General features: G+C 41.8%; 1 protein-coding gene across 1 annotated transcript in view; it reads left to right on the plus strand.

Moving 5' to 3' along the window:
• Nucleotides 1-27226, plus strand: part of KHDRBS3 (KH RNA binding domain containing, signal transduction associated 3) — a 192931-nt gene extending 165705 nt beyond the window's left edge. Inside the window, exons 8-10 of the mRNA XM_082258238.1 lie at nt 11496-11578; nt 20983-21041; nt 26712-27226. Of these exons, the coding sequence (XP_082114364.1) occupies nt 11496-11578; nt 20983-21041; nt 26712-26803 (234 nt within the window). The 3' untranslated portion in view covers nt 26804-27226. The remainder of the gene's footprint in view (nt 1-11495; nt 11579-20982; nt 21042-26711) is intronic.
• The last annotated feature ends 334 nt before the right edge of the window (nt 27227-27560 follow it).

Below are 27560 nucleotides of genomic sequence, written 5' to 3' on the forward strand. Positions count from 1 at the left end.
TGTCATAGTGATCACATGAATGAGAGTCCCGCCAGCTCCCAATATTTACATTGGTCACTGTGCTATAAGCAAGCAGTGTGTGCTCTCTCAGCACAGAAACCTTGACAGCCCATAGATGCATATGTAGAGTGTGTGGGTGGTAAAGCCCACCCTCTTTGCTGCCACACTTACAGTGGGGTAAATAATTATTTGATCCATGCAGATTTTGTACGTTTTCCCACTTCCAAAGAAATTAAATGTCTATATTTTTTATCATAGGTGTATTTTAAATGATAGAGACAGAATATCAGCCAAAAATGCAGAAAAAAAAGCACATTAAAACAAATGTTATAAGTTGCAGTTTAGTGAGTAAAATAAGTATTTGATCTCCAAGCTAAACATGACTGACTTAGTACTTGCTGGAGAAACCCTTTTTGGTAAGACGTTTCTTGTAGTTGGTTACCAGATTTGCACACATCTCAGGAGGGACTTTGGCCCACTCTTCTTTACAGATCTCCTCTAAATCCTTAAGGTTTCTTGGCTGTCTCTTGGCATCTCGAAGTTTCAGCTCCCTCTATAAATTTTCTTTAGGATTAAGGTCCGGAGACTGACTAGGCCACTTCATGACCTTAATGTGCTTCTTATTTAGGCACTACTTTGTTGCCTTGGAGGTATGTTTTGGGTCACTGTCATGCTGGAAGACCCATCCACGACCCAACTTCAGTGTTCTGGCTGAGGGAAGAAGGTTCTCATGCAAGATTTTATAATACATGGCCCCATCCACTGGCCCCTCAATGTAACAAAGTCAGCCTATACCAGAGAAACAGCCCCAGAGAATCATGTTTCATTTATTTAGAAAAAAAAAAAACAGTGGTGAATAAGTACCACCAAAAGAAAGCTCTATTTGGGTGAAAAAAATGATAAAACTTTCATATGGGTACAGTATTGCATGACTGCACAATTGTCATTTCAAATGTGACAGTGCTGAATGCTGAAAATTGGCCTGGGCAGGAAGGGGGTGAAAGTTCCCAGCATTGAAGCGGTTAATATCCCTTTAAGTCATTTGCACAATTTTTCAAATTTGAGGGGTGTGGTGTTTGTGATTTTCAGACACCCTGCTTAATTTTTTGTTATATCACTTTAAGTCAGTTTATTGTTCCAATTGAATTGAATAGTAATATTGTTGTTGTGGGTTTTGCACCTTTCTTTTTATCTAGCTTGCTGTCGCTTTCTTTGTTTGTTTTTTGTGGCTCCCTGATGGCAGCTTTAGAAAGCTTCACAGCTTCTCTATATAGCCCTGCGTCTTGCCATGGGCAAATCACTAGTTACAGATTAAAATAGACAAATATTATCAGGTTACAACATTGTTTACTTGTCATGGGTAGCTCTTTTCGTTCAGTAGCTGTAGTGATTTTATAATTACATTGTATACAATTGTTTCTCAATATTTCCTTCAAAATTCAGATTTTTAAATTGACAACTTTTTCAAACTTTGTAAAATTTATTGTAATTAGCGTGTGCAAAGGGAAATATAGTTTAACCCCACCTGACTCCATAAACTCTTATACATAGCCATTTGCAGTCTTTGTGCACCCTGGGTGTCTAGCTGTTGTGCCTCAAATCTTGTAAAAAAAAAATAAAAAAAAAAATATATATATATATATATATATATATATATATATATATATATATATATATATATATATATATATATATATACACATTAATGGGTGTGTTGAGTTATTTTGAGGGGACAGCAAATTTACACTGTTATACAAGCTGTACACTCACTACTTTACATTGTAGCAAAGTGCCATTTCTTCAGTATTGTCACATGAAAAGATCTAATTAAATATTTACAAAAATGTGAGGGGTGTACTTACTTTTGTGAGATACTGTATACTGTAAATATATATATATATATATATATATATATATATATATATATATATATATATATATATACACAGTGGTGATCGAAAGTTTGGGCACCCCAGGTAAATATTGGTACTAATATGCATAAAGAAGCCAAGGAAAGATGGAAAAATCTCTGAAAGGCATCAAATTACAGATTAGACATTCTTATAATATGTCAACAAAAGTTAGATTTTATTTCCATCATTGACACTTTCAAAATTACAGAAAACAAAAAAAAAATGGCGTCTGCAAAAGTTTGGGCACCCTGCAGAATTTATAGCATGCACTGCCCCCTTTGCAAGGCTGAGACCTGCCAGTGTCATGGATTGTTCTCAATCATCGTCTGGGAAGACCAGGTGATGTCAATCTCAAAGGTTTTAAATGCCCAGACTCATCTGACCTTGCACCAACAATCAGCACCATGGGATCTTCTAAGCAGTTGCCTAGAAAACTGAAACTGAAAATAGTTGACGCTCACAAAGCTGGAGAAGGCTATAAGAAGATAGCAAAGCATTTTCAGATGTCAATATCCTCTGTCCGGAATGTAATTAAGAAATGGCAGTCATCAGGAACAGTGGAAGCTAAAGCAAGATCTGGAAGACCAAGGAAAATATCAGACAGAACAGCTCGCAGGATTGTGAGAAAAACAATTCAAAACCCACGTTTGACTGCGCGATCCCTCCAGAAAGATCTGGCAGACACTGGAGTTGTGGTACACTATTCCACTATAAAGAGATACTTGTACAAATATGGTCTTCATGGAAGAGTCATCAGAAGAAAACCTCTTCTACGTCCTCACCACAAAAATCAGTGTTTGAACTTTGCAAATGAACATACAGACAAGCCTGATGCATTTTGGAAACACGTTCTGTGGACCGATGAGGTAAAAATTTAACTTTTTGGCTGGAATGAGCAAAGGTACGTTTGGAGAAGAAGGGGCACAGCATTTAATGGAAAGATCCTCTGTCCAACTGTTAAGCATGGGGGTGGATCAATCATGCTTTAGGGTTGTATTGCAGGCAGTGGCACAGGGAACATCTCACGAGTAGAAGGAAAAATAGTTTAAATAAAATTTCAGCAAATTTTGGATGGTAACTTGATGCCATCTGTGAAAAAGCTGAAGTTAAAGAGAGGATGGCTTCTACAAAGGGATAATGATCCTAAACACACCTCAAAATCCACGGGGGATTAGATCAAGAGTAGTAAAATGAAGGTTTTGCCATGGCCTTCACAATCTCCTGACCTCAACATAATTTAAAATCTATGGATAGACCTTAAAAGAGCAGTGCGTGACAGACAGCCCAGAAATCTCAAAGAACTGGAAGACTTTTGTGAGGAAGAATGGGCAAAGATACCTCAAACAAGAAATGAAAGACTCTTGGCTGGCTACAAAAAGCGTTTACAAGCTGTGATACTTGCCAAAGGGGGCAGTACAAGATATTAACTCTGCAGGGTGCCCAACCTTTTGCAGATGCCATTTTTTTGTTTTCTGTTATTTTGAAAGTGTCAATGATGGAAATAAAATCTAACTTTTGTTGACATATCATAAGAATGTCTTATCTGTAATTTGATGCCTTTTGGAGATTTTTCCATCTTTCCTTGGCTTCTTTATGCACATTAATACAAATTTTTACCTGGGGTGCCCAAACTTTCGATCACCACTGTATGTATATATATATATATATATATATATATACATACTGCTCAAAAAAATTAAAGGAACACTTTGAAAATACATCAGATCTCTACTGAGAAAAATAGCATGCTGAATTTCTATACTGGTATGGACTGGGTAATGTGTTAGGAATTAAAGGATACCACATTGTTTAATGGAAATGAAAATTATCACCCTACAGATGTCTGAATTTAAAGACACCCCGAAAATCAAAGTGAAAAAACACTGCAGCAGGCTAGTCCATTTTGCTGAAATTTCATTGCAGCAACTCAAAATTGTACTAAATAATTTGTATGCCCCCACGTGCTTGTATGCATGCCTGACAATGTCAGGGCATACTCCTAATGAGACAACGGATGGTGTCCTGGGGTATTTCCTCCCAGATCTGGACCAGGGGGTCACTGAGCTCCTGTCCTGAACAGAGTGAGGTGCAACCTGGTGGCGTCAGATGGACCAAAACATAATGTCCAGAGGTGTTCTATTAGATTTAGATCAGGCGAGCGTGGGGGCCATTTGGTATCACTTTCTTCATCCACCAGGAACTGGCTGTATACTCTCCCCACATGAGGCCGAGCATTGTCGTTCACCAGGAGGAACCCAGAACCCCCTGCTACAGTGTAGGGTCTGACAATGGGTCCAAAAATGTCATCCCAATACCTAATGGCTTTCTGGGTGCCATTGTCTAGCCTGTAGAGGTCTGTGTGTCCCTCCATGGATATGCCTCCCCAGACCATCACTGACCCACCACCAAACTGGTCCTGCTGAATGATGTTACAGGCAGCATAACCTTCTCCACGGCTTCTCCAGACCCTTTCACATCTGTCACATGTGCTCAGGGTGAACCTGCTCTCATCTGTGAAAAGCACAGGGCACCAGCGGTGGACCTGCCGATTTTGGTGTTCAATGGCAAATGCCAATTGAGCTGCACGGTTCCGGGCAGTAAGCACAGGGCCCACTAGAGGATGTCAGGCTCTCATGCCACCCTCATGAAGTCTGTTTCTGATTGTTTGGTCAGAGACATTCACACCAGTGGCCTGCTGGAGTTCATTTGGTAGTTCTCTGGCAGTGCTCATCCTGTTCCTCCTTGCACAAAGAAGCAGATACCGGTCCTGCTGATGGGTTAAGGACCTTCTTTGGCCCTGTCCAGCTCTCCTAGAGTAACTGCATGTCTCCTGGAATCTCCTCCATGCTCATGAGACTCTGCTGGGAGACACAGCAATCCTTCTGGCAATGGCATGTATTGATGTGCCATCCTGGAGGAGTTGGACTTCCTGTGCAACCTCTATAGGGTCCAGGTATGGCCTCATGCTACCAGAAGTGACACTGACCCTAGCCAAATGCAAAACTAGTGAAAAACAGTCAGAAAAGAGGAGTAGGGAAAGAAAATGTCAGTGGCCTCCACCTGTTTTGGTTTGGAGGCTGTCTCATCGTTGCCCATCTAGTGCCTCTGTTGTTAATTTTATTAACACCAAAGCAGCTGAAACTAATTAGCAACCCCCTCTGCTACTTAAATGATCAGATCAATATCCCAGGAGTTTAATTGGCTTGATGCTATACTCTGATTAAAAAGTGTTCCTTTAATTTTTTGAACAGTGTATTTATATACTATATAGTTAAAAGTATTGGGATGCCTACCTTTACACACACATGAATTTAAGGCCTCATGCACACTGGATGTTTATAAAGCTGCTGTTTTTGGCTGTTATCAGCAGTTTTTAGCAGGGGCGTTTTCTGGCTGGAAAAAAACCTAGAATTAGTGGGTTTTATGAGGCGTTTTTCAACCGTACAAATGCTCTAACTCTGATAAAAGGTAAAAACACTTAAAAAACGTGGAAAAGTGCCAAAAAAACACAGCTATTCTGCATTTGTCAATGTTTTGAGATATAAGGTTTTGTGGGGGTATAGTTTTGCTAAAACAGCTGAAAAACGTTACTGCAAAAAAGCTGAAAAACTCCTTCTACAGCTTTCTACTGACGTTTTGATAATGTCCCCTTGAGCTTCTGGGCTACTATTTGCAAAATAGCCATTATAGTGTCAAGCTGAGTCAGGGCTGGAAAAGAAGACCATAATGAACATGTTGTGTATATAGAAAATAATACAAGGGTGCACTACACCGCAGCCTGCAGCACCAGGAATACAGATCAAGACACAAGTCCAAAACAGACATAAGCACAGTGCAAGGTCAGCAAATAAATGTGCTAAGGGTTACAATAAATTGAAAAGTAATCCATTAAAACAGTAGAATTTGAGCTCAGAACCAAGAGGGCACAGAAGGTGCCAATAGTCAGAGCAGAGTAGTCCCACTGGTTGTAGAAAAGTACAAAGAGATGATAAGACCTGTGAGGGAAAGCTCCAGAATGGACAGCAAGCTTCCCCTCCCTCCCTCGTTCCAGCTCTGGGTCCATCCTCCTCTTTCTCCAGTGATCTCCTTTCTGATGGTACTTATCCCAGGTCTGTGGAGTAGACAATGCACTGCCTTTTCTGCACTGACCATTCAAGGAAAAGTTTCAGCCTGGCCCAGTTGTCTTTTGCTGAACGACAGAAAACCCCATCATTATTATCTGAATTATATTGAGGGAAGGGGGATTGTTCTGTAGTTCAGCAGAGGAGGACTGATTAGACTGCTTGAGATGTGACTGTAGAGTACTCAGGACAAAGTATTCTTGTGTTCATCTCTGTGCACATACAGCCCTAAATATTATTACCACTCGGTAGAGCATCCAGTCCCAGCCAGTGCTGTATTTCTCAGCCATTTACTGCTGGCAGCCGTGCATGGGGCTTGCCTTTATACAGCCCTTGGGGCACTGTTTTTCCCACTGACACAAACAATGAGTTACCATGCCTCCCACTGACACTAACATTGTGGCAAAATTTATTCCACTGACACCAACAGTGGAGCTCTGTTCCTTCCCCCTGGCACAAATGATGGGGCATGATTCCTTCCACTGATGCCAAATATGAGGCATGATTCCAGGCATGGATACAAAATGTATGAGCACTGCTCCTTCCACTGACACCAGTGATGGGGCACTATTCCTCTCACTGGCATCAGTGATGGAGCACCATTTCTCCCGCTGACACCAATGATGGGGCACTATTCCTTCCACTGACATCAGTGATGGGGCACCATTCCTCCCGCTGATACGAATGATGGGGCACTATTCCTCCCACTGATACCAATGATGGGGCACTATTCCTTCCACTGATGCCAGTGATGGGGCACTATTCTTCCCACTGACACTAATGATGAGCTCTATTCCTCCCACTGACACCAATGTGGGGCACTATTCCTCCCACTAACACCAGTAATGGGGCACAATTCCTCCCACTGACACCAGTAATGGGACACTATTCCTCCCCCTAACACCAGCGATGGGGCACTATTCCTCCCATTGACACTAACGTTGAGGCACAATTTCTTCCAATATTTTTTACTTTCTGCTATCAAACATTCCCAATAAACAAAATTTAAAAAATCGAATTTTTTCATTAATTTAGGCCAATATATATTCTTCTACAGATTTTTGGTAAAGAAAAAATCCTAATAAGTGTATATTGATTGGTTTGCGCAAAAGTTATCTTGTCTACAAACTATGGGATACATTTATGGACTTTTTATTTATTTCTTTATTGTTTTTACTAGTAATGGCGGCAATCAGCAATTTCTTGCGGGACTGCGACACTGCAGTAGACAAATCTGACACTTTTTGGGAACTTGTGACATCAATATAGTGATCAGTGCTGAAATAAAAATGCACTGTTACTGTATAAATTACACTGGCAAGGAAAGGGGTTAACACCAGGGGTGATCAAGGGATTAGGTGAGCTCCTAGGGAGTGCTTTCTAACTGTGGGGGGGGGGTGAATGTACTAGAGGAAAAGAGAGATCTGTGTTAGCTTGGCTGAAACACAAGATCTCTCTTTTATTCCCTGACAGAACAGCGGCCTGCCTTGTTTACATAGGCAGACCGCTGTTATGTCATTCTGAACGAGCAGGGGGGCCCGGAAACCATCATGACCGCTGGACCCACTGATTGGCTCCCAGTGTGTCTAATCATAGTGGGAGTTGTGCTCTGGGGGAGCACGTGTGCCACCTTCATCGCATGCACAAAGTCATGTACATGTACGTGATCTTGCGCAGTAGGGCCACCCTGCCGCAGTTTATATGTGGTGGGCGCTTCAGAACTTGTTAAAGTGGTTCTAAAGGCACAAGGTTTTTTTACCTTCACGCATGAAGGCTAAAACACCACTGTGCATGAAGGTTATAAAACCTTCTGTGTGCAGCTCCCACCCAGCCCCAACTAATACATACCCCCTCTCGATCCAGCGATATCCACAAGAGACTTGCCTCTCCAGGGACTTGCACTCCTGATTGGCTTTTGACAGCAGCTGGATCCATTGGGCAGGGGTTAATATAAGGACTCTTAACTGTCCAGAGATTCAACTATGCCCTCACCCGAGCCGATTCTTTAACCACCTCAATACTGGGCACTTTCACCCACTTACTTTCCAGACCAGTTTTCAACTTTCAGTTCTCTCGCAATTTGAATGACAATTACTCAGTCATGCTACACTGTACACAAATTAAATTTTTATCACTTTGTTCACACAAATAGAGCTTTCTTTTGGTGGTATTTATTCACCACTGGGTTTTTTATTTTTTTGTGATATAAGCGAAAAAAAGAGCAAACATTTGTAAAAAAAAAAAACTAGATTTTCTACTTTCTGTTTCAAAAGAAATCCAATAAAATCTAATTTTGTCATAAATTTAGGCTAGAATGTATTCTGCTACATGTCTTTGGTTAAGAAAAAATCCTGATAAGTGTATGATAATTGGTTTGTGTGAAAGTTATAGAGCCTATAAGCTAGGGCTCTTTCACACTGCTCAGCGGGGATCGATCCGCGATCCCCGCTGAGCCGGCGGATGACAGCTCCGTCTCCGCTTGCAGTGTGGAGAGGGAGGTGTCACAGCCCCCACTGCTCTCTATGGGGAATCGGATGAGAGCGGACCGCCTGTCCGCTCTCATCCGATCCCATCTGATCCCATCCCCAGGAAGGATGGAAAATAGGGTTTCCATCCGTCCGGATTTCACGGACAGGATCAGATGCGGATGGCAGCGGGTGTCAGTGGACATGTCACCACTGCTCCATAGGGCTGAATGGGGCATCCTATCAGATCAGTCTAAAAAACTGACAGGCGGATCTGATCGGACCGCCCATGTGAAAGAGCCCCTTGATCAATCCTGATCTACTGACTACCTATCTCATTTCTTGAGGCCCTAAAATGTCAGGACAGTACAAATACCCCCAAAATGACCCTTTTTGTAAAGAAGACATTCCAACGTGTTTAGTAAGAAGCATAGTGAGTTTTCTGAAGTTGCAATTTCTTGCCCTCAATAGTTTTAATCCACAAAATTGTCACATTAACAAGTTATTTCTTACACATGGCATAGATAAACTTGCAATTACATCCCAAAATATATTCTGCTGCTCCTCCTGAGTATGGTGATACCCCATGTGTTATATTTTTCACAGCCTGGCCACATACATAGGCCCAACATCCAAGTAGCACCGTCAGGCGTTCTAAAGACATAAATTAAACAGTTCATTTCCTGAGTACCTATCACATTTTTGAAGGCCCTGTGACAGATGTTGGTCACTGGGATGTGGCAGATGTTGACTGGGACAGATGTGGCAGATGATCACGGTCAGATGTGGCAGATGATCATGGATAGATGTGGCAGATGATTACAGACAGAAGTGGCAGATGATTACTGGCAGATGCGGCAGATGATGTGCGCCAGATGATCATGGACAGATGTTGCAGATTATCGTGGACAGATGTGGCTGATTATCATGGACAGATTTGGCAGATTATCACGGACAGATGTGGCAGATCACATACAGAGGCCCAACATCCAAGTAGCACCGTCAGGCGTTCTAAAGACATAAATTAAACAGTTCATTTCCTGAGTACCTATCACATTTTTGAAGGCCCTGTGACAGATGTTGGTCACTGGGATGTGGCAGATGTTGACTGGGACAGATGTGGCAGATGATCATGGTCAGATGTGGCAGATGACCATGGATAGATGTGGCACATGATTACAGACAGAAGTGGCAGATGATCACTGGCAGATGCGGCAGATGAAGTGTGCCAGATGATCATGGACAGATGTTGCAGATTGTGATGGACAGATGTGGCTGATTATCACGGACAGATTTGGCAGATTATCACGACAGATGTGGCAGATCACGGACAGATGTGGCAGATGATCACCAACAGATGTGGCAGATGATCACGGACAGATGTGGCAGATGATCACGGACAGATGTGCCAGATGATCATGGACAGATGTAGTAGATTATCACAGACAGATGTGGCAGATCACGGACAGAAGCGGCAAATGATCATGGACAGATGTGCCAGATGATTTCAGACAGATGTGCCAGGTGATCACGGACAGATTTTCCAGATGTTCACTGTAACAGATTATTTTACTGGGACAGATGTGTGACAGGTGTTTTCACTGTGTTGGGGACACTAGCTGGGTGATCAGTGAGTAAAAAGCAGTAAAACAGCTCTATACTCACTGAGCCCCAGCTGGCAGCACATATCCTCTCTCCTTCTCCTCACTGCATGAGGAGAAGCAGAGCCGATCGCCATTTCAACGGCTGTGCTGACATTACATGATGTCTGTGACTCGACACAGCCGTCATGTGATCAAAAGGGCCAATCACAAAGCCCTCCTGCTGAACAGTGTTGAGCTGTGTCCTAAGGGACACGGGCACACTGAGATTGCACAGCTGCGCATGCACGTGGCCGGCGCAATCTCCCTCCTTCTGAAGGACGTTCAGGAATGTCCACTCAGGAGGAAGCTCCCTCTCGGCCATTTATATGTATTGGCCTGGGTTGGAGGAGGTTAATCGGCTTTAGGTGCAGGCAAAGGCATCTCAGGTAAAGGAAAATGGCAGTGAAGCCTTGGGACTTCACAACTGATTTCCTAATGTGCATGCGTGAGTTGCGCTGTGCTTCTTAAATGGTCCCATAGTCTTCTGGGGTCTGTGATGTGTTCCAGAAGGCTGCGGGGGAAGGAGGTGCATCTGAACTTCTGGCCCAGACCAAGTTGCATCAACACCAGATACACATAGTTTTATGACAGCAGGTCAGCTCTGTCTGACTGCTAGCGGGGGTGCGTGTGCCCGCCCATTCGCCACAGGGGAAGCTGATCAGTGGGTCCGGTGGCGGCGATTGCTGCTGGACACCCACGTTCACTTCCCATGAAGACAGAATGGCGGTCTGCCGTTGTAAACACGGCAGACCGCTGTTCTGTCAGTGATGAACACAGGGATCCTGTGTTCCTCCTATTTAGAAACACAGGTCTCTGTGTCTCTAACACAGGTCTCTGTCTCAAGCCCACCCTACCCCCCCCACACACACAGTTAGAAGGCACCCCCTAGGGACATATTTAACCCTTTGATCGCCCCTGTTGTTAGCCCCCTTCCCTGCCAGTGTCATTAGTACAGTAACAGTGCATATTTTTTGCATTGATTACTGTAGTAATGTCACTGGTCCCCCCAAAATTGTAAAAAATGTCAGTTAGGTGTCCAATCTGTCTTTTTTTAATATTAATGTTATTTAGTAGAAAGAACAAAATATATATATTTTTTTCAGAAATGTTGCTCTTTTTTTGTTTATAGCGCAAACAAAAATAACTGCAGAGGTGATCAATCCCACCAAAAGAAAGCTCTGTTTGTTGGAAAAAAATTACATCAATTGTATTTGGGTACAGCGTCGCACGACTGCGCAATTGTCAGTTAAAGTAACGCAGTGCCGAATCCCAAAAAATGGCCTGGTCATTAAGGGGGTAAATCCTTCTGGTCCAGAACTGGTTAATCATTTAAATATTGTTTTCTTTTTTCAGGAATACGATGATGGCTATGGAACGGCATATGACGAACAAAGTTACGAGTCTTACGATGACAACTACACTTCTCAAGTACAGAGGTAAGTAAGGTGCATCAGCTGCTCGCCCTTATAAATTATAACTATTTCATTGCTAGTGCACAGATTCATTAGCGTAATGAGTGCAGATTCAAAGCTGCTTCCTGCGCACTTTGCCTTATAGGCTATCTGCTCTAGGGACTTGTATAAGCAATTAAGTGTGGCATTCACTGAAGCAACAAATTTTCCACCTTAAGAAAACAGAATCTTTTTTTTTTTTTCTATTATTTATTTATTTTTTTTTTTTTTCATTAAAATGGCTTTAGGAAGGCAGAATGCAGGTGATTAATATATGGACATTATTATTGAAGCTTATGTTGTTGGAACTTGAATTTGATTTGTAAACACATATTTGTTTTTGACCCTATGCATAGCAAAATATAACTTGGATCTTCTCATTCAGATTTTATGCTTTTCCTGGCGGGTTGTTGTACATCTGTCTCAATCAGTTACTGTGTCATTGATGGTCTTAAAGGCTAACTTCACCTTTAAAGCCCCGTACACACGTACCGATTGTCGGCCGAACGATCGGCCCTCTTTTGTCCAGTGTTGTTGTGTTGGTTGAAATGTGCTCTAGACTGCACACAAATTTTGTCGGCCAACAACAACCAACTGCAGAAGTGATGTCATGTGATGGTTTACTTTCCGTGTGTTTTTTGTTCTCTGAGCATGCCCAGTCTTGCTCATCTGGCTTTTGTTGGCCGAAATCTGTACTGACTGACGAACAATCGGGCGTTCTTTGTTGGCCTACAAAAATTTTATAGCCTGCACACCAGATTTTGTTCGGCTGAAAAGTCGCAGTCGGTTGTCGGAAGCATCATACTAACAAGCCGACAATCGGCCGATCGGACGTTGGCCGAATATTTACGGCCGACAATCGGTACGGGTGTACGGGGCTTAAGACCATATTAAAGCTGGCCATACACCATACAATTTTCTTGTTCAATTTTCTTTAGATTTACCATTTAACTTTGTAGCGCAAGGGCCTGCCTGATTGCATACAAATTGAAAGTGTTTAGGTTTGACCTCCTATTGTATTGTTTTGGTAAGGCCCCTTTCACACTTGTGCGACTTCAAAGTCGCGTGATTTACCACAACTTTTGCCGCGATTTTGACTGGGCTTGAATGTCTTCTGCCTCAAAATCGTGCCAAAGTAGTGCAGGGACTACTTTGAAGTCGGTGCGACTTCAATTCGCATTGATATGAATGGGGCTCATTGGAAATAATGGAGAACGACTTGTCATGCGATTTTGCAGTCCCAAATCGCATGACAAGTGGACAAGTGTGAAAGGGGCCTTAATCTAAAGGAAAATTGTACAAGAAAATTGTATAATGTATGGCCAGCCTTAGGCCCCTTTCACACAAACGATCCGATCAGATCCACCTGTCAGTTTTTTAGGCGGATCTGATCGGATCCTCCATTCATCCCTATGAGGCATCGGATGTCAGCGGAGACATCTCCACTGACACCCACTGCTATTCGATTCCGATCCTGTCCATGAAATCCAAACCGATGGAAACCCTATTTTCCATCCGTCCAGGGGATCGGATCGGATTAGAACAGACAGAACAGCGGGGATCTGACACCTCCCTCTCCGCACAGTGAGCGGCGACAGAGTTGTCATCCGCCTGCTCAGCGGGAATTGGCGGATCGATCCCCGCTGAGCAGCACAGAGTCCGCTGACAGAGGCGGACCTTGTGAAAGGACCCTTAGGGTGTACCATGGTTCCAAATAGAGGCCCCACCCTGAAAATGTTCTCCCCTCTGACAGTATGCGGGAACTCTTCTTTCCTGCAGCAGCTGTCAGATTTGAAATGGGCTCAGGTGTGTGGGGCTCCTCCCGGACGGCTGCATCACTAATTTAACCACTTACGGACCGGCCACCGTGTGTTTACGTCAGTACTTTGACGTTAAATACCGGGGTTATGGCAGCAGATAGCTGCCATAATCCTGGTATTTTTTTAACGGTCCGCTTTAACATAAGGGTTGTCCCAGGGGTGGATTCGCCGCAGGATCACCCTTATGGGTGGCGGGAGAGGTGACCCCCCCTCCCCCGCAACTTCCTGGTCATTTTCCTCACTTACCGGAGCCATCGGTCGGTTCGAGTGAGGGCAAGATGGCCCCCACTCCACTCTATAGCCTTGGAGGACCAGAGCAACGTCATACCTCGCTTCCTAGCAGCGGATTTAAAGATTAAACATGCATTGTGACACATAATAAAATCATGATTATATTTGTAAATACCATATATAAAAGTGTGTAAAAATAATACAAAAATAGGGAGCTCTGAGAACTGAGCGATTGGTGGTGTTTGATCACTCAGTTCTCAGCGGTAGAGCCGGAGGGGGATAGATGCAGCACTGGACTGATGCTGCATCCAGCTAGGTAAGTTTGAATCTAAAAAAAATCCAAACCCCTTTCTTCTCTTTTAAAAACCTTCTTCACTCAGTGGATTTAATTTACTAAAGGCTAAAATTGAGTTTTAATGTGTTAATTATGTGTTATGATTTAAATAAGATTCAGAATTGTGTGTTTATATACACCGATCAGCCATAACATTATGACCACCCTTCATAACCCATCGAGGCATGGACTCCGCTAGTTCTCTGAAGGTATCCTGTGGTATCTAGCACCAAACCATCAGTAGCAGATCCTTTATATCCTGTAGGTTGCAAGTGCGGCATCTATGGACTGGACTTGTTTTTTCAGTACATCCCACAGATGCTTGATTGGATTGAGAGCTGGAGAATTTAGAGGCCAAGTCAATACCTCAAACCCATTGTTGTGTTCCTCAAACCATTTTTGAACTCATCAGACTTGGTCACCTTTTTCCTTTCCTCCGTGGTCCAGTCCTGATGTTCATGTGCTCATTGTAGGCACTTTTGGCTGTGGACACGGGTCAACATGGGCACCCTCCCTGGAGTCGGGGAGTCTCGGGACAGTGAGTGTAGAGTGCACACAGTGTGTTTAACACAGCCGCCACATACATACACCCACCCACAGCTGCCCGGTGTCAGCCAACCAGCCACCCACACACCCACAGGCCTGTACCGGCCAGCCAGCCACAGGCCCTGCCTGTACCAGCTAGCCAGCCACAAGCCCTAAGCCTGTACTAGCCAGCCACCCACCACACAGGGTGCCAGCTAGCCACCCACCACACAAGGTGCCAGCCTGCCACCCACGCACCAAAAAGTGCCAGCCAACCACCCACCACAAGGTGCCAGCCAGCCACCCACCCACCACAGGGTGCCAGCCAGCCAGCCACCCACCACAGGGTGCCAGGCAGCCAGCCACCCACCACATGGTGCCAGCCAGGCAGCCAGCCACCACAGGGTGCCAGCCAGGCAGCCAGCCACCACAGGGTGCCAGCCAGGGAGCCACCCACCACAGGGTGCCAGCCAGCCACCAACCACAGGGTGCCAGCGAGCCATCCACCACAGGGTGCTAGCCAGCCAAATTTGTGTCGGAAATTGTGGTTATTTTGCAAAACTTTAAATGTTAAAAATATTGGCCCATATCAGCCGATACCGATATGCAATGGCCAAAATATCGGTATCGTCACCGAAAAACCGATATCGGTTGATCCCTAGTATATATATATATATATATATATATATATATATATATATATATATATATTATATACCGGTATTTACAATATTGGGAATAAATGCTGTTTTGTTTTGAGTATAGTCTGTTTGTTAAATCATGTTGATCTTATAACAACTGGTTGCCTCTGAAGTGATTTGTTTTTGGTTGTACACATCACATCACAGCTCAGTGTTTTCTTCAGTTTTATGTGTTTAAGGCATCACAGACACTTAGGCCGGGAATGGGCCATATGTTTATGTGGCTGAAGCCACCAGGTGCTGTGTGCAGGCAGCCCATTCATATCTATGGGTATGCAGTGATTGCATGGACACAATGGCTTATCCCAATTTGGCAGCCATGCCGATGAGCACCCCAAACTCACAATGTTTGCATTCAGGGCTGCTCACCCACACAGCTTTCAAATCGGGACAAGCAGCTGTGTTCAGGGTGTCTCTGCATTCATTTGACAGGAATGGACTGCCTGTACGCAGCACCTGGCAGCACAAGCCACATACAGTAAACACGAAGCCTTTTCACAAACTATGGACTTCAGCACCGACCTGAATAGGCCTAATGCATTTTTATTGCACTTTTGAGCTATTTTGAGGTATTGGTCACACGCTCTTTCCCAATACAGAGGATATTGCCTGATGGATTGCAAAGCTTTACCTGCACATGAATCCCTAAAATTGCCCTATTTTCTTTAGTATTTAATTACATGTTGGTGAAAAGTGATCTGAACTTGGCCTAAAATTTTCTTGAAGTGAAAGCACCTCCTCTCTGCAGGTAGCTGCGAATGTCTTTAGGTCAATCCCTTTAGAGAACTCTTGGATCTTATGCCCAAGCTATACTTGGGGCCATGACTTCTGCCCAAGTAGGATAATGTCCCATATTTAGTGCTAAATCCTACTGCACCATTTATATGTAAAATACCAGGATCTCTACTGGCCACTAAAGTTCTGGCAATTGACAGTTGATTGGCAGAGTCAGGGCTTTGCACTAGGAAGGACAGAGTTTAAAGTGTATGTAAAGGCAAAACTTTTTTTTTCCATAGTTTTAGATATAGTTAAGAAGGGTTGGGTGGTCTGTGCTCCTGGTGTCCCCGTTGAGGTGATTCACCAATACTGGTAACCATTGACAAAATGTAATGGGTAATACAAAATTTTAAAGTTGTCACCAGAACAGGAACGGAAAGGAGATCTTCCAGTGGACACACCTTTTCTGGTGACAACTGTCTATGAAGAATCCCCCTCATTTTGAGAGACTTCGTCTAACTTCCTTTATCACTTGTGGCATAGGAAGCGAGGGATATCTTCCCAACAATACACAGACAGCATAAAACAATGTGATGGAGGTTTTTATCCTTTAATTTTCTATCCAAAATGTAAAGTTAAAAAAAATGGCAATACATACATTTTAAAGCTGAACTCCAGAGCTATGTAAATGGGCTGGATAGACAGAAATAAAAATACGAGGGCTGTACCAAAAGTAATGCAAAAGTGGGCGTAACATTTTTATTAACTTACATAGGTCATTAAAATTTCATTTTAGTAGAGTAATTATTCCACTATAGTACCTCTTTTTCTTATTCATTTTATAATTGTAGGTATGTAATGGATTCCAAGCAGAAGCACCATGCCATCATTGAGTTCTTGAAGAAGGAGGGGTGTAGGCTGTCAGAAGGCTACAGATTGCATACGGAGATGACATCATTGGCAAGAGACAACAAAGACAAGGTGTGGTCATCTCCATAAATTTTCAGTAACCTTCTGTGGATGTTGGACAGCTTGGACCCCTCCATTGCCAAGAACTCAATGACGGCTTCTACTTGGAATCCATTATTTACTTGCAATGATAAATAAGAAATCGAAGAATCACTATGGAAGAGTTACTCTTTCAACACGTGAAATTTGAACAACCTATGTATGCTTACAATAAAAATTTCTTTTGATACAACCCCATACTTTGTAAGCTAAAAAAGCATTATATATGTAATACATCTATATATTTAGCTGCTTTCCTGAAGCTAAGCCTAATCTTTGATAGAAGTCAAGTCCCCATGTGCAGCTTGTGCCTTGGATTCATTGGGGGCCCCAGAGACACATGGGGATGGAAATGAAGACTAATACATGTAATTCTGGTTCTTTTCAAAGTTTTCAATTCAATTCCCCACATTGAGCATATTAAGCCAGCTTTGTTTTCCGCATAGAATGTTTAAAGGCCGGTATTTTTCGAATTTCAGTAAACAATTCAGTGTTACGGATTAGACGGCTTTTAGGATGCTGTAAATCACTCTATTCTAGACATTACCCACAAAGTTCACCATACGGCCATCTTATGATACACATCCCGTTTGTGAAGACCGTATGGACCAATGTAACACAACAGAAATGTTTGTCTATTAATCGGTTTATGTTCTCTGAAAGATTTATGCCCAATGGCTTGAAAAATTACTATAAAAATGTGAGGCCCATCGGAGAGCTGCAGTACATCATTTGGATTTAGCATTGCCATCTGCTTAATGGCAGTGAAATGGCTACAGAGACACTTATAATGGGCAATTCTAAGACTTGACAGATGCTGCCATGTTAACCTGTCAGGGCTGAAGTCCTGTAAGCAGATGTAGGTTATACACTACGAGGTTGTACGCAACAAAATGGGCCAGCAGTTACTCCGATCATCTCTGTGATAATGATGTTTGCATTTTGGTATTTCTAAAGAGTGTAGAATGTCATGCCAGGTTCTTTCTCTTGTCTAATTAAGCTTCGTTATTGTCATGGCTTGCAATATAACTGTTGTCAAATGAATTATCCTCAAATTCATTAAAATTATTTGATATATTCTGTCGATTTATTAAAGCGCAACTACAGAATATCAGAAAATTCCTCCTTGCAGTGGGGCTGCGCATCTTATTTACCTGATCTTCTGCTCCTTTGTGGTGGTGGAATGCCCCTCAGCATCATCACATGGCTATGAGTCATGCATGAGTCCTAATGACATCAAGACCTTGACCATGGGAGGGAGTGGGGGTTGGGGAATCTCTGCAAGGACTGTAGAAGCACAGAGGACTGTAGGTTTATGTAAGTAAATTTTCTTTTCCATGCCCCCTAGACCTAAACAAGTAGTTAAAGATAAAAAAACAAGGCGCCTCTAAGTGCAGTAGGCTCTGAGTATTTATTAGGTTAAAAGTATAAAAGCACTCACATTTGGTAAATGTGACATGGGCATAGCAAAGATCTGTCTGGAGTCTTCCTATCCGCTGTGCTGAGTGGTTGCAATGAGGACATCCGGTGATCCGCTTCCTGTAGATGCATCCTTTCGCCTGTGTCTCAGCCTGGTCGGCATGAGATTTCCTGAAGGCAGGGTGTGGATGTAGCGGCTGGTGTCCAATAGAGCGGGTGGTGGGCGGTTACATGTTTCGGAGCTCAGCTCCTTCATCAGACCTCCACCCGCTGGAGGTAAAAGGACATTTTATATAGGCAACTGAAATCGTTATTAAATGGGACAGGTGCATTCAGGCAGAAGATAAATGAATAGGAAATTGATACCAGCATGTGCATACCCCTGAAAGCTGGTAACCATTGCACAATTATCGCACATGTGAATACTGTATTACCATGTTAAAAATATTTTAAAAATGTATAAAAATATATATTAAAACATACACACATACATATACATACATATATATACATACACATACATACACATATAAATAAATAAATAAAAAAAAACGCACATCCAGCACGAAATAATATTCAAAGAGACCCAAAAAGATATTCTGCAATAGCGTATTCAACGGATGTCCTCATTGCAACCACTCAGCACAGCGGGTAGGAAGACTTCAGACAGATCTTTGCTATGCCCATGTCACATTTACCAAATCTGAGTGCTTTTATACTTTTAACCTAATAAATACTCAGAGCCTACTGCACTTAGAGGCGCCTCTAGGTACCCTAGAGCAGCTTCTCCTATCCAGTGCTGCCGAAGTGCAGTGTCTCACCTAAAGCCTGCTGTATTCCAAGGAAGCGCCCATACAACAAACCCTTGTTCTCTAAACAAGTAGTTAACTCATGCAGCGCAAGCACAGTCCCACTACAAGTAGGAATTTTCAAGTTTCACAGAGTTGGACTTTATTTACATTTTTTGCAGTTACTTTTAAATTTCAATTGAACTGTCAGTTTAAATTGGCTAAATATATTACTGATGTATCAAATCAGAGGCTGTCAAAGTTTGCATACCACAGAGAAGAACGTTTGCTCTCTGTGTGAAAGCAGTTGTTTCTTTGCCTTTGCAGAGGTCCAGCAACATCCTGCTGAATCAAAGCTATTGCACAACAATCAGTCAATCTAATGGTCCCTGCTGACTGGGGAGCTCTAGCTCTGATTTAAGCCTCGTACACACGCAACGAATTTCCGCCGACCGGTCGTCCGTCTTTTGTCCAGAGTGGTGTCTGTTGGTTGGAATGTGCTCTAGACTGCACACAAATTTTCCCGCACGACAGAGTTCTACTTAAGAAGTGATGTCATGTGTTGGATTGCTTTCTTTGTGTTCTTTCATCTCTGAGCATGCCTAGTCTTGCTCATAAGATTTTTCCCCATGGAAATCTAATGAGACGAAAATTGGACGTGTTTTGATGGTCGACAAAAATTATATAGCCTGAACACCAGGATTTTTTCGGCCGAAAAGTCTGAGTCGGTTGTCAGAAGCACCATACTAACAAGCCGAAAATCGGCAGATCGGTCGTCGGATGAAATTTCCCGGCCGAATTTCTACTCGTGTGTACGGGGCTTTAATAGGAGGTGTGTTGGACCTCTGTAGAGGAACCACTGCTTCTTCACAGAGAGCAAGCTTCTTCATTGCAGCATGTTGGCAGGGGACAGATTTTTCTACTCTGAAAGAGTGGCTTCTTTCTAAAGAAAAGAAAAAATGTAAGATTTTTACCACCCTTTGTTTTGATCCAGCTTAAATGCATCTAGCTGATTTAAGCTAAAGTTTATTTGGGCTTTGAACCATTGAAACATATACAAATAGTAAGAATGGAAATGTTGACAAGGATAAATAACATCCAAGCTGAACCATTGGGCTGGGGGCAGAAAAATAAATGTGGTACAATATTTGGGAAAAAGCTTGTAGACACCTGACCATCACACCTATACAAGCTTGTTGGGCATCCCATTCCAAAACAGTGGAAATTAATATGGTGTTGATCCCCCTTTTTGCAGCTGCAATGGCCTCCACTCTTCTGGGAAGGCATCCTACAAGATTCTAGAGTATGACTGTAGAGACCATTCAGCCAAAAGAACATTTGCGAGGTCAAGTACTCGGGGTTTAACCCTATCCCAAAGAGGTTCAGTAGGGTTAAGCTAGGGGGCCATGCAAGATATTCAAGTTCTTCTACACCAAACTCACTAAACCATGGATTTATGGAGCTCGTTTTGTACACAGGAGACAGTCACGTTGGAGCAGATAAGGGCCTTCCTCAAAATGTTGCCACAAGTTTGGAAGTACACAATTGTCTAAAATGTTGTTGTATGCTATACTTTCTTAAATGGAAACACCTGAACTCATTTGGAGGGAGTTCAAATACTCTTGGCCATATAGTAGGTTTGATAGTCCGTTGTTCACAAATATTGTCCATATAGTATACATTCCAGATGGATGTAAGAATTTGGTCTAAAGCATTTTGGATCCTCTGCCTGGAAACACAAACTGTACATACACTAAAAATATGTCATCTTTTTGATGTGACCAAACCTCTAAAACATGACTGTTGCTAGGACCTCATCTGAATTCAATTTTTCCCTTTTTTTCAGCACTGGAGATTATTATGAATACAGACATGGAATTGGTGAGGAATCATATGACTCATATGGTAAGTCTTTTATTATTTTGTGTATCATTAAGAAGCTGTTAGGTAATGTTATATATGTAGATAGACTGCAGTAGCTTAGGTCTACAGACTACTGTATTAACTTTATTAAAGCATATACCAGCTATAATTTATTTTTTAATTTCTAGCTGATTTGTTTTTTGCATGACTTTTGTGCAATTTGACATGACTGTAAGCTGTGAACAGGCTTTTAATTATATTTTAGTTATTAAGGGGTTAAGGCAGTTGCTTCATAGTAGTGTTTTTAACATAGTTGGATTTTAAAGACATTTGGAGATAGTTTCCTTCTAAATATATTTTATTATGTTACCTGGGGAGATTAAACATGTTTATGAATTCCTCCAGACTTTTTCTCCTGTAAGCCATGATGGGGAGATTTCCCTTTGCTTTCTACCCCATAGTCACAACAGTAACATCTCTCCAAAATGTCCCCCCTCTTTGACAGTTGTCACCAAAACTCCTGTACCCATTGAAAGAAAGATTTGAGAGATTTCCCTTCTATTACTGTTCTGGTGGTAACTCAAAATCTGGAATTTTCTTTAACTTTTACTCTCGGTGAATTGGTCATCAAGGCAAACAGAGAATATCCCCAATGGGGGCAGAGATGGCAGTCAAACCTGAGATGTGTTCTAATCCCTCTCTACTCCATCCAAATCTAAAAAGAAAGTTTGACTACATTTGCACCTTAAGGACTGCTTTGGTATGTGTATAAAGCTCCCATGCAATGGCATGCATTGTAGCTTGGATGAGCCAAAGTATTTGACATCCACCCAGATTGCCTTTTTTGTGCCTAATCAAACTGATCTACGCAGATGAATATCTCCCATGTCTGGCCAATTAGTAAATTTCAGTTAGTGCATGCCACCCCTTGAAGGAGAGGAACTTATGTTGAACCTCTTCCTCACAACCCTGATGTTGAGTGATAAATTGACTCTAATCAACATAGCAAAAAGGCCACACACTCAATGTCCCTCACCCTAGAAGAATACCAGTCCAAATGACTTGGAAAAGCTACAATTATTGAGGGTATTATTAATATCTCCATAAAAGGAGTGTAATGTCACTGGAATCGGATTTAAAAATAAAGTGTGTAGCTATACAAACAATCTTGGTGACAACATGCAGATCTCTAATCTTTTGTCAGTATCTATGAGAGATCTGCTTGCATGGCAAGATGACCATGTTAAAGGTTTAGTAAGCCTCAGGGCTTTTTTTCTCAGAGAATAGGTACAGGAACTTCCCCCTTCTGAGTCACTTCTTGTCTCCGCTCCTACCCACCTCCTAGCACCGTCCCTTAGTACCACCCCCTACCAACCTCCCAGCACTGCCTCATTTAGAGAATACAAAGCCAAGTATCATTATGTCGTGCTAATTAATTTGTATGGAATTTGGTAGTGATAACAAGAAAAGCAGTAAAATAGATCCGCTGCTGCCAGCAACAATATACACCCCCAACAACAATAGATTCCTCCAGAAATAATAGACCTCCCCAGCAACTTTGGACCCCTGCAACAAAATATCACTCCAGCAACAATTGACTCAGAGAACAGATCTCCCAGCAGCCAGCATCAATAGACTCTTCAGAAGCCAGGAACAATAGACCCCTCCATCAACAGTAGATCCCTTGCAACAACAATTGACCCCACCAGCAACAATAGGCCACCACACAAAACTGAATACTCTCCAGCAACAATAGATCCCCCAACAGCCAGCATCAGTAGACCTTCCATCACACTCCACCCCAGCACCCCTTGCCATTACATACATTCAGTGCTGGAGGTGCCGTAACTTTGTTCCCCCGCATTCCTGCTGACAAAATGCCCTGGTAAGCCTTATATTATTTGTGCTTAGTAGCATGAAATCACCACATGCTGACTATTGCCCTGCCCTTTTTTAGCTGAAATACATTTACCGTGCAGTGATAGGAACTATAACCCTAACCATTTTCTCAAAGGCTGGAGAAGGCTTAGAATCCTTGCCTGCTCTAAGGAAAATTGTCTTCCAACCTGGTCATTTCTCAAAATTAAGCAAAGATCCAAATTTTCACAAATGTCACCAGAAAGTGGAAAAAATGTAATTCACCTCTTGTTCTGGTGACAACCTTCAATGGGAGAGGGCGTGGGGATGAAGCTAATGAACATCCTAAACGAACAAGCTTGCATTTCTATGTATACACAAATATGTAAGATGAGAATTTCCAGTTTCCTGTTTTTACGAACTGTTTGTGCCGGAGGGCGTATCTTGTGCCTGTGTCTGCATTCATCTCCTCTAATTCAGACATGTCAAAGTGGGGTTTTTGGCCTACTTACATCCCATGTATCCCTTCTATTAAATTTGGCTTCCAGCTGTTGTATGCACCATTAAGTAGACTTGTCAAATCTGAAAACTTGTAAAACGCCTAGCAATCAATTACAGGCACAGGTGGTGTTTGGTTTTGGCTTTGAAGACCATCTCAAGAACCTTTTTGTCATCAAAACCTGTGGCACACTGTTATGCAAATGTCAACATCTAGTCGTAGTGTCAAGGGCTGGCCCTTTCTGCCCTCCTCCTTCTTCCTATTGACCCATTGATATGATAGGCAGCTGTATAGGCCAGTGGGAATGCAAAAGAAGAAAGAGGGGCAGGAACAGTTCTCAGTATCGGGAAATTCTATAATTTGAATATGAAAGCTTCCTAGGATTTGAGAGTTGGCGATTGCATTGGAAATAGTTTTACAAGGTTAAAGCAGTTTACAGATTTCAAATGAAATATGCAAATGTATATTTAAAGTTTTTTTTTTTAATTAAGAAAACCTCAGAAAATGTTTTTTTTTCTTGAAAGATTGTCGTTAAAGTGCAAATTTCATATTGTATTAAACCAGGTACTAATTTTTTTTTTTAAAAAGTGTAAACTATATTAATTTGAAGTTAAGGTACTGTAGTATTTTTTTTCTCTGTTGAGTCTCTTATTAGAAGAATTTGGCCCTTATCTTAAAGCGGAACTTATCTGAAACTGAGCACCACAAACAGAAAATTATATTTAATAATTTTTAATATTAAAAGAAAACTCAGCCATCCTTCTATGCTTTATTTGTTGAGAAATTACTTTAAAAAAAGCACCCCCTAAGATGTCTAGCTATGGCCATCTTGAGTAAGGGCAGATGACTCATGTAACATTTACTTCCTGGAATCCATCTGCCCTCAGCTTAGGCTTGCAGGCAGGAGGGCATGCTTAGCTGAGAAAACCCCTCCTCCGCTCCTCCAGATAATAGAAAAAAAAAAGTTCTCATAAAGACTCCTGGGATGTATGAGATCATTTTGGCCTATATGCATGTAGAAAGAAAGTGGCACTTCCAGTCTCAGGAAAGTAGAAACTTGAGTTTTATTTCTTCAAATCAAAAAGTCCAACATCGACATGCGCAAGACAAACAGGATAGCAGCAAACGCGTTTCACACCATGTGCTTATTCATTGCTGATTGCAAGCAGACATGTGTCCTCATGAGGACACATTCATTTTGGCCTAGGCCAGCAACCGGTAAGCAACTAAAACATTAACACAAGTAAATATAATATACCTTTCTTTCTATTTACAAAGGATAGCAACATAAAGATTACAAATAGTTAAAGCTGTAAACAGATAGAGAGATATCGGTTCTAAGGACCATCATTTACAGCCATATCCCTAAGTGAAAACATAAAAAACAGGGACAAAGAAGTGGAAAGGTGCCAAAAAAAACCTCAACCCCAATGGGATGGGAGAGTTGACTCACCAACCTCTTCTTAAGATTTTAAAAGGCTGTGAAGTTGTCATTAATCATCATACAACTTATTCTTAAAAGCACATCTTTATTGATTTCATCAAATAGAAGATAAAAGATCCTGTTTTTATCTTCTATTTGATGAAATCAATAAAGATGTGCTTTTAAGAATATGTTGTATGATGATTAATGACAACTTCACAGCCTTTAACCACTTAAGCCCCAGAAGATTTTACCCCCTACCTGACCAGGGGGTTTTTTGCGATTTTTTACTGCGTGACTTTAACGGACAATTGCGCGGTCATGCGACGCTGTACCTAAACGAATTTGAATTCCTTTTTTTCCCCACAAACAGAGCTTTCTTTTGGTGGTATTTGATCACCTGTGCGATTTTTTGATCATGCACTATAAACAAAAAAAGGAGCGTAAATTTTGCAAAGATATCAATATTTTTCAAATTTTTTCATATGAAATTCCCCCCAAAAAAATGTAAAAATCAAAATTCTTTAACATTTTCGGCATATTTGTTTTATGCTACATATGTTTGGTAAAATAAATCGCAAAAAGCGTATTTTGATTGGTTTGCGCAAAAGTTATCGCGTTTACTAACAAAGGGAAAGATTTTTGGTGGTTTTTTTTTTAACGAGTAATGGCGGCGATCTGCGATTTTTTTTTTGCGGGACTGCGACATTGCAGCGGACAGATCGGACCCTTGACTGACATTTTTGACACTTTTGGGGTTACCAGTGACATTACTGCAGTAATCAGTGCTATACATATGCACTGTTACTGTAAAAATGACACTGGCAGGGAAGGGGTTAACTGTATTGGAGAGGGAGGGGTTAAGTGTGTCCTAGGGGCGTGTTTCTAACTGTGATGGGACAGGTCTACTATTGTAAAAACAGAGATCAACGGTTCTACATAGTAGAACCGTCTGATCTCCATTTTTACACAGAGGAGAATGACAGGCGGCTTGTTTACATTAGCCGCCTGCCTTTCTCCCTCTCTACCGACGATCGGCGAGTGCGATGTCCGCCAGTCACACGCACTGACTCCTTAGTGAACGAGCCGCGGCGGGCGCGCATTCGCCCGCTATTGGCTCACAAGCCGGTGACAGGCTAGTGATGTATATATACGTCACTTTGCCTGGCCGGGGCTGACTGCTTGAGGCGGTCGGCAAGTGGTTAAAATCCCATTCTTAAGAAGAGGTTGGTGAGTCAACTCTCCCATCCCATTGGGGTTGAGGTTTTTTTTGCACCTTTCCTCTTCTCGCCCCTGTTTTTTAAATAGTTAATGCTGATTGAGAGAGTAAAGTTCCGCTTTAAGTGCTTGATATACAGTACCTACTCTACTCTATCCACCTTGAGTCATGCCTGGCTTCCCTCCATTACCACCAAAAGTCTAAGAGGGCCAAAGAAGGTGGCGGTGGGCGCGCGCCTCAGCGGGCGCACGCTCGCCCGCTATTGGCTCACAAGCCGGTGACAGGCTAGTGACGTATATATACGTCACTTTGCCTGGCCGGGGCTGACCGCCGCAGTATATGTACTTGCGGCGGTCGGCAAGTGGTTAAAATCCCATTCTTAAGAAGAGGTTGGTTAAGTCAACTCTCCCATCCCATTGGGGGTGAGGTTTTTTTGGCACCTTTCCTCTTCTCGTCCCTGTTTTTTAAATAGTTAATGCCGATTGAGAGAGTAAAGTTCCGCTTTAAGTGCTTGATATACAGTACCTACTCTACTCTATCCACCTTGAGTCATGCCTAGCTTCCCTCCACTACCACCAAAAGTCTAAGATGGCCGAAGAAGGCTTTACATTTTCCCATGTAGGGTTTTTTTTTTTTTATATTAAAACAGAATAATTTTGAAGTGTTGTTTAACTTTAACTAGAAATTGGTAAAACAATGAATTGTGTTCACCAGGGCAAGAAGATTGGGCAAACAACAGACATAAAATCGTTTCTTCAAGAGCCACAAAAGGAGCCTTCAGAGATCAACCATATGCAAGATACTGATTGTACAGTCTGACGTGAATTAAACCTTCTCCAGCCCTGTTTACTGTTCAAAGTAATTTTTTCTACGAAAGCTCATTCCCTTTTTATTAAAACCGTTCTAAACCTGAATGGATGGACTGAAACTAAACCAATTTTTTTCTTTTTATCATTGAAAAAAAAAAAAAAAACAAATGAACAAAAACATTGTAAACCAACCTTGTTATCTAGTCTGTATTTGAAAATAGGTGGTCAAAAGGATGAATTAACTATTAACTAGTGTTAAACCAGTTAGATTGACTAAACATGTTAATCCATTCTTTAATATAAGCGTAACCTTTTTTTTTTTTTTTTTTTAAAGGGTTTCCTGAGAAACATTAATGCCGCTTTATTTTAACAGTTTGTTACTTTTTTTTCTTGTAAATCTGCATAAATGACAAAAACAAGCGAAAAATCACAATTGCAAATAATGTCGTATCTTTTTGTAATAAGTCTTGAAATGTACTGTAGTGTTGAGCAAAATTTACTGTTGCTTAATACTAATAAACTTTTGAAAGAAAAAGTGTGTGTGAAATAGTAATTTATGAATTTTCCTAAAAAAAAAACATATAAATAGCGGTAAACAGAAAAAAAAAAAATCTAAAGCTGATACCTATAAATGGTTGGCAAACACTCTATGGTTTGTCTTAAAATTTGGTATAAAAACTAAATATACTTTTGACTATATGATGGTAGGATTTAAATGCTTGTCTAAAGGACTCAAATGGTATTGATTTGCTTA

Source organism: Pelophylax lessonae (assembly GCF_965119305.1).
Source record: "Pelophylax lessonae genome assembly, chromosome: 5".
NCBI classification, from domain to species: domain Eukaryota; kingdom Metazoa; phylum Chordata; class Amphibia; order Anura; family Ranidae; genus Pelophylax; species Pelophylax lessonae.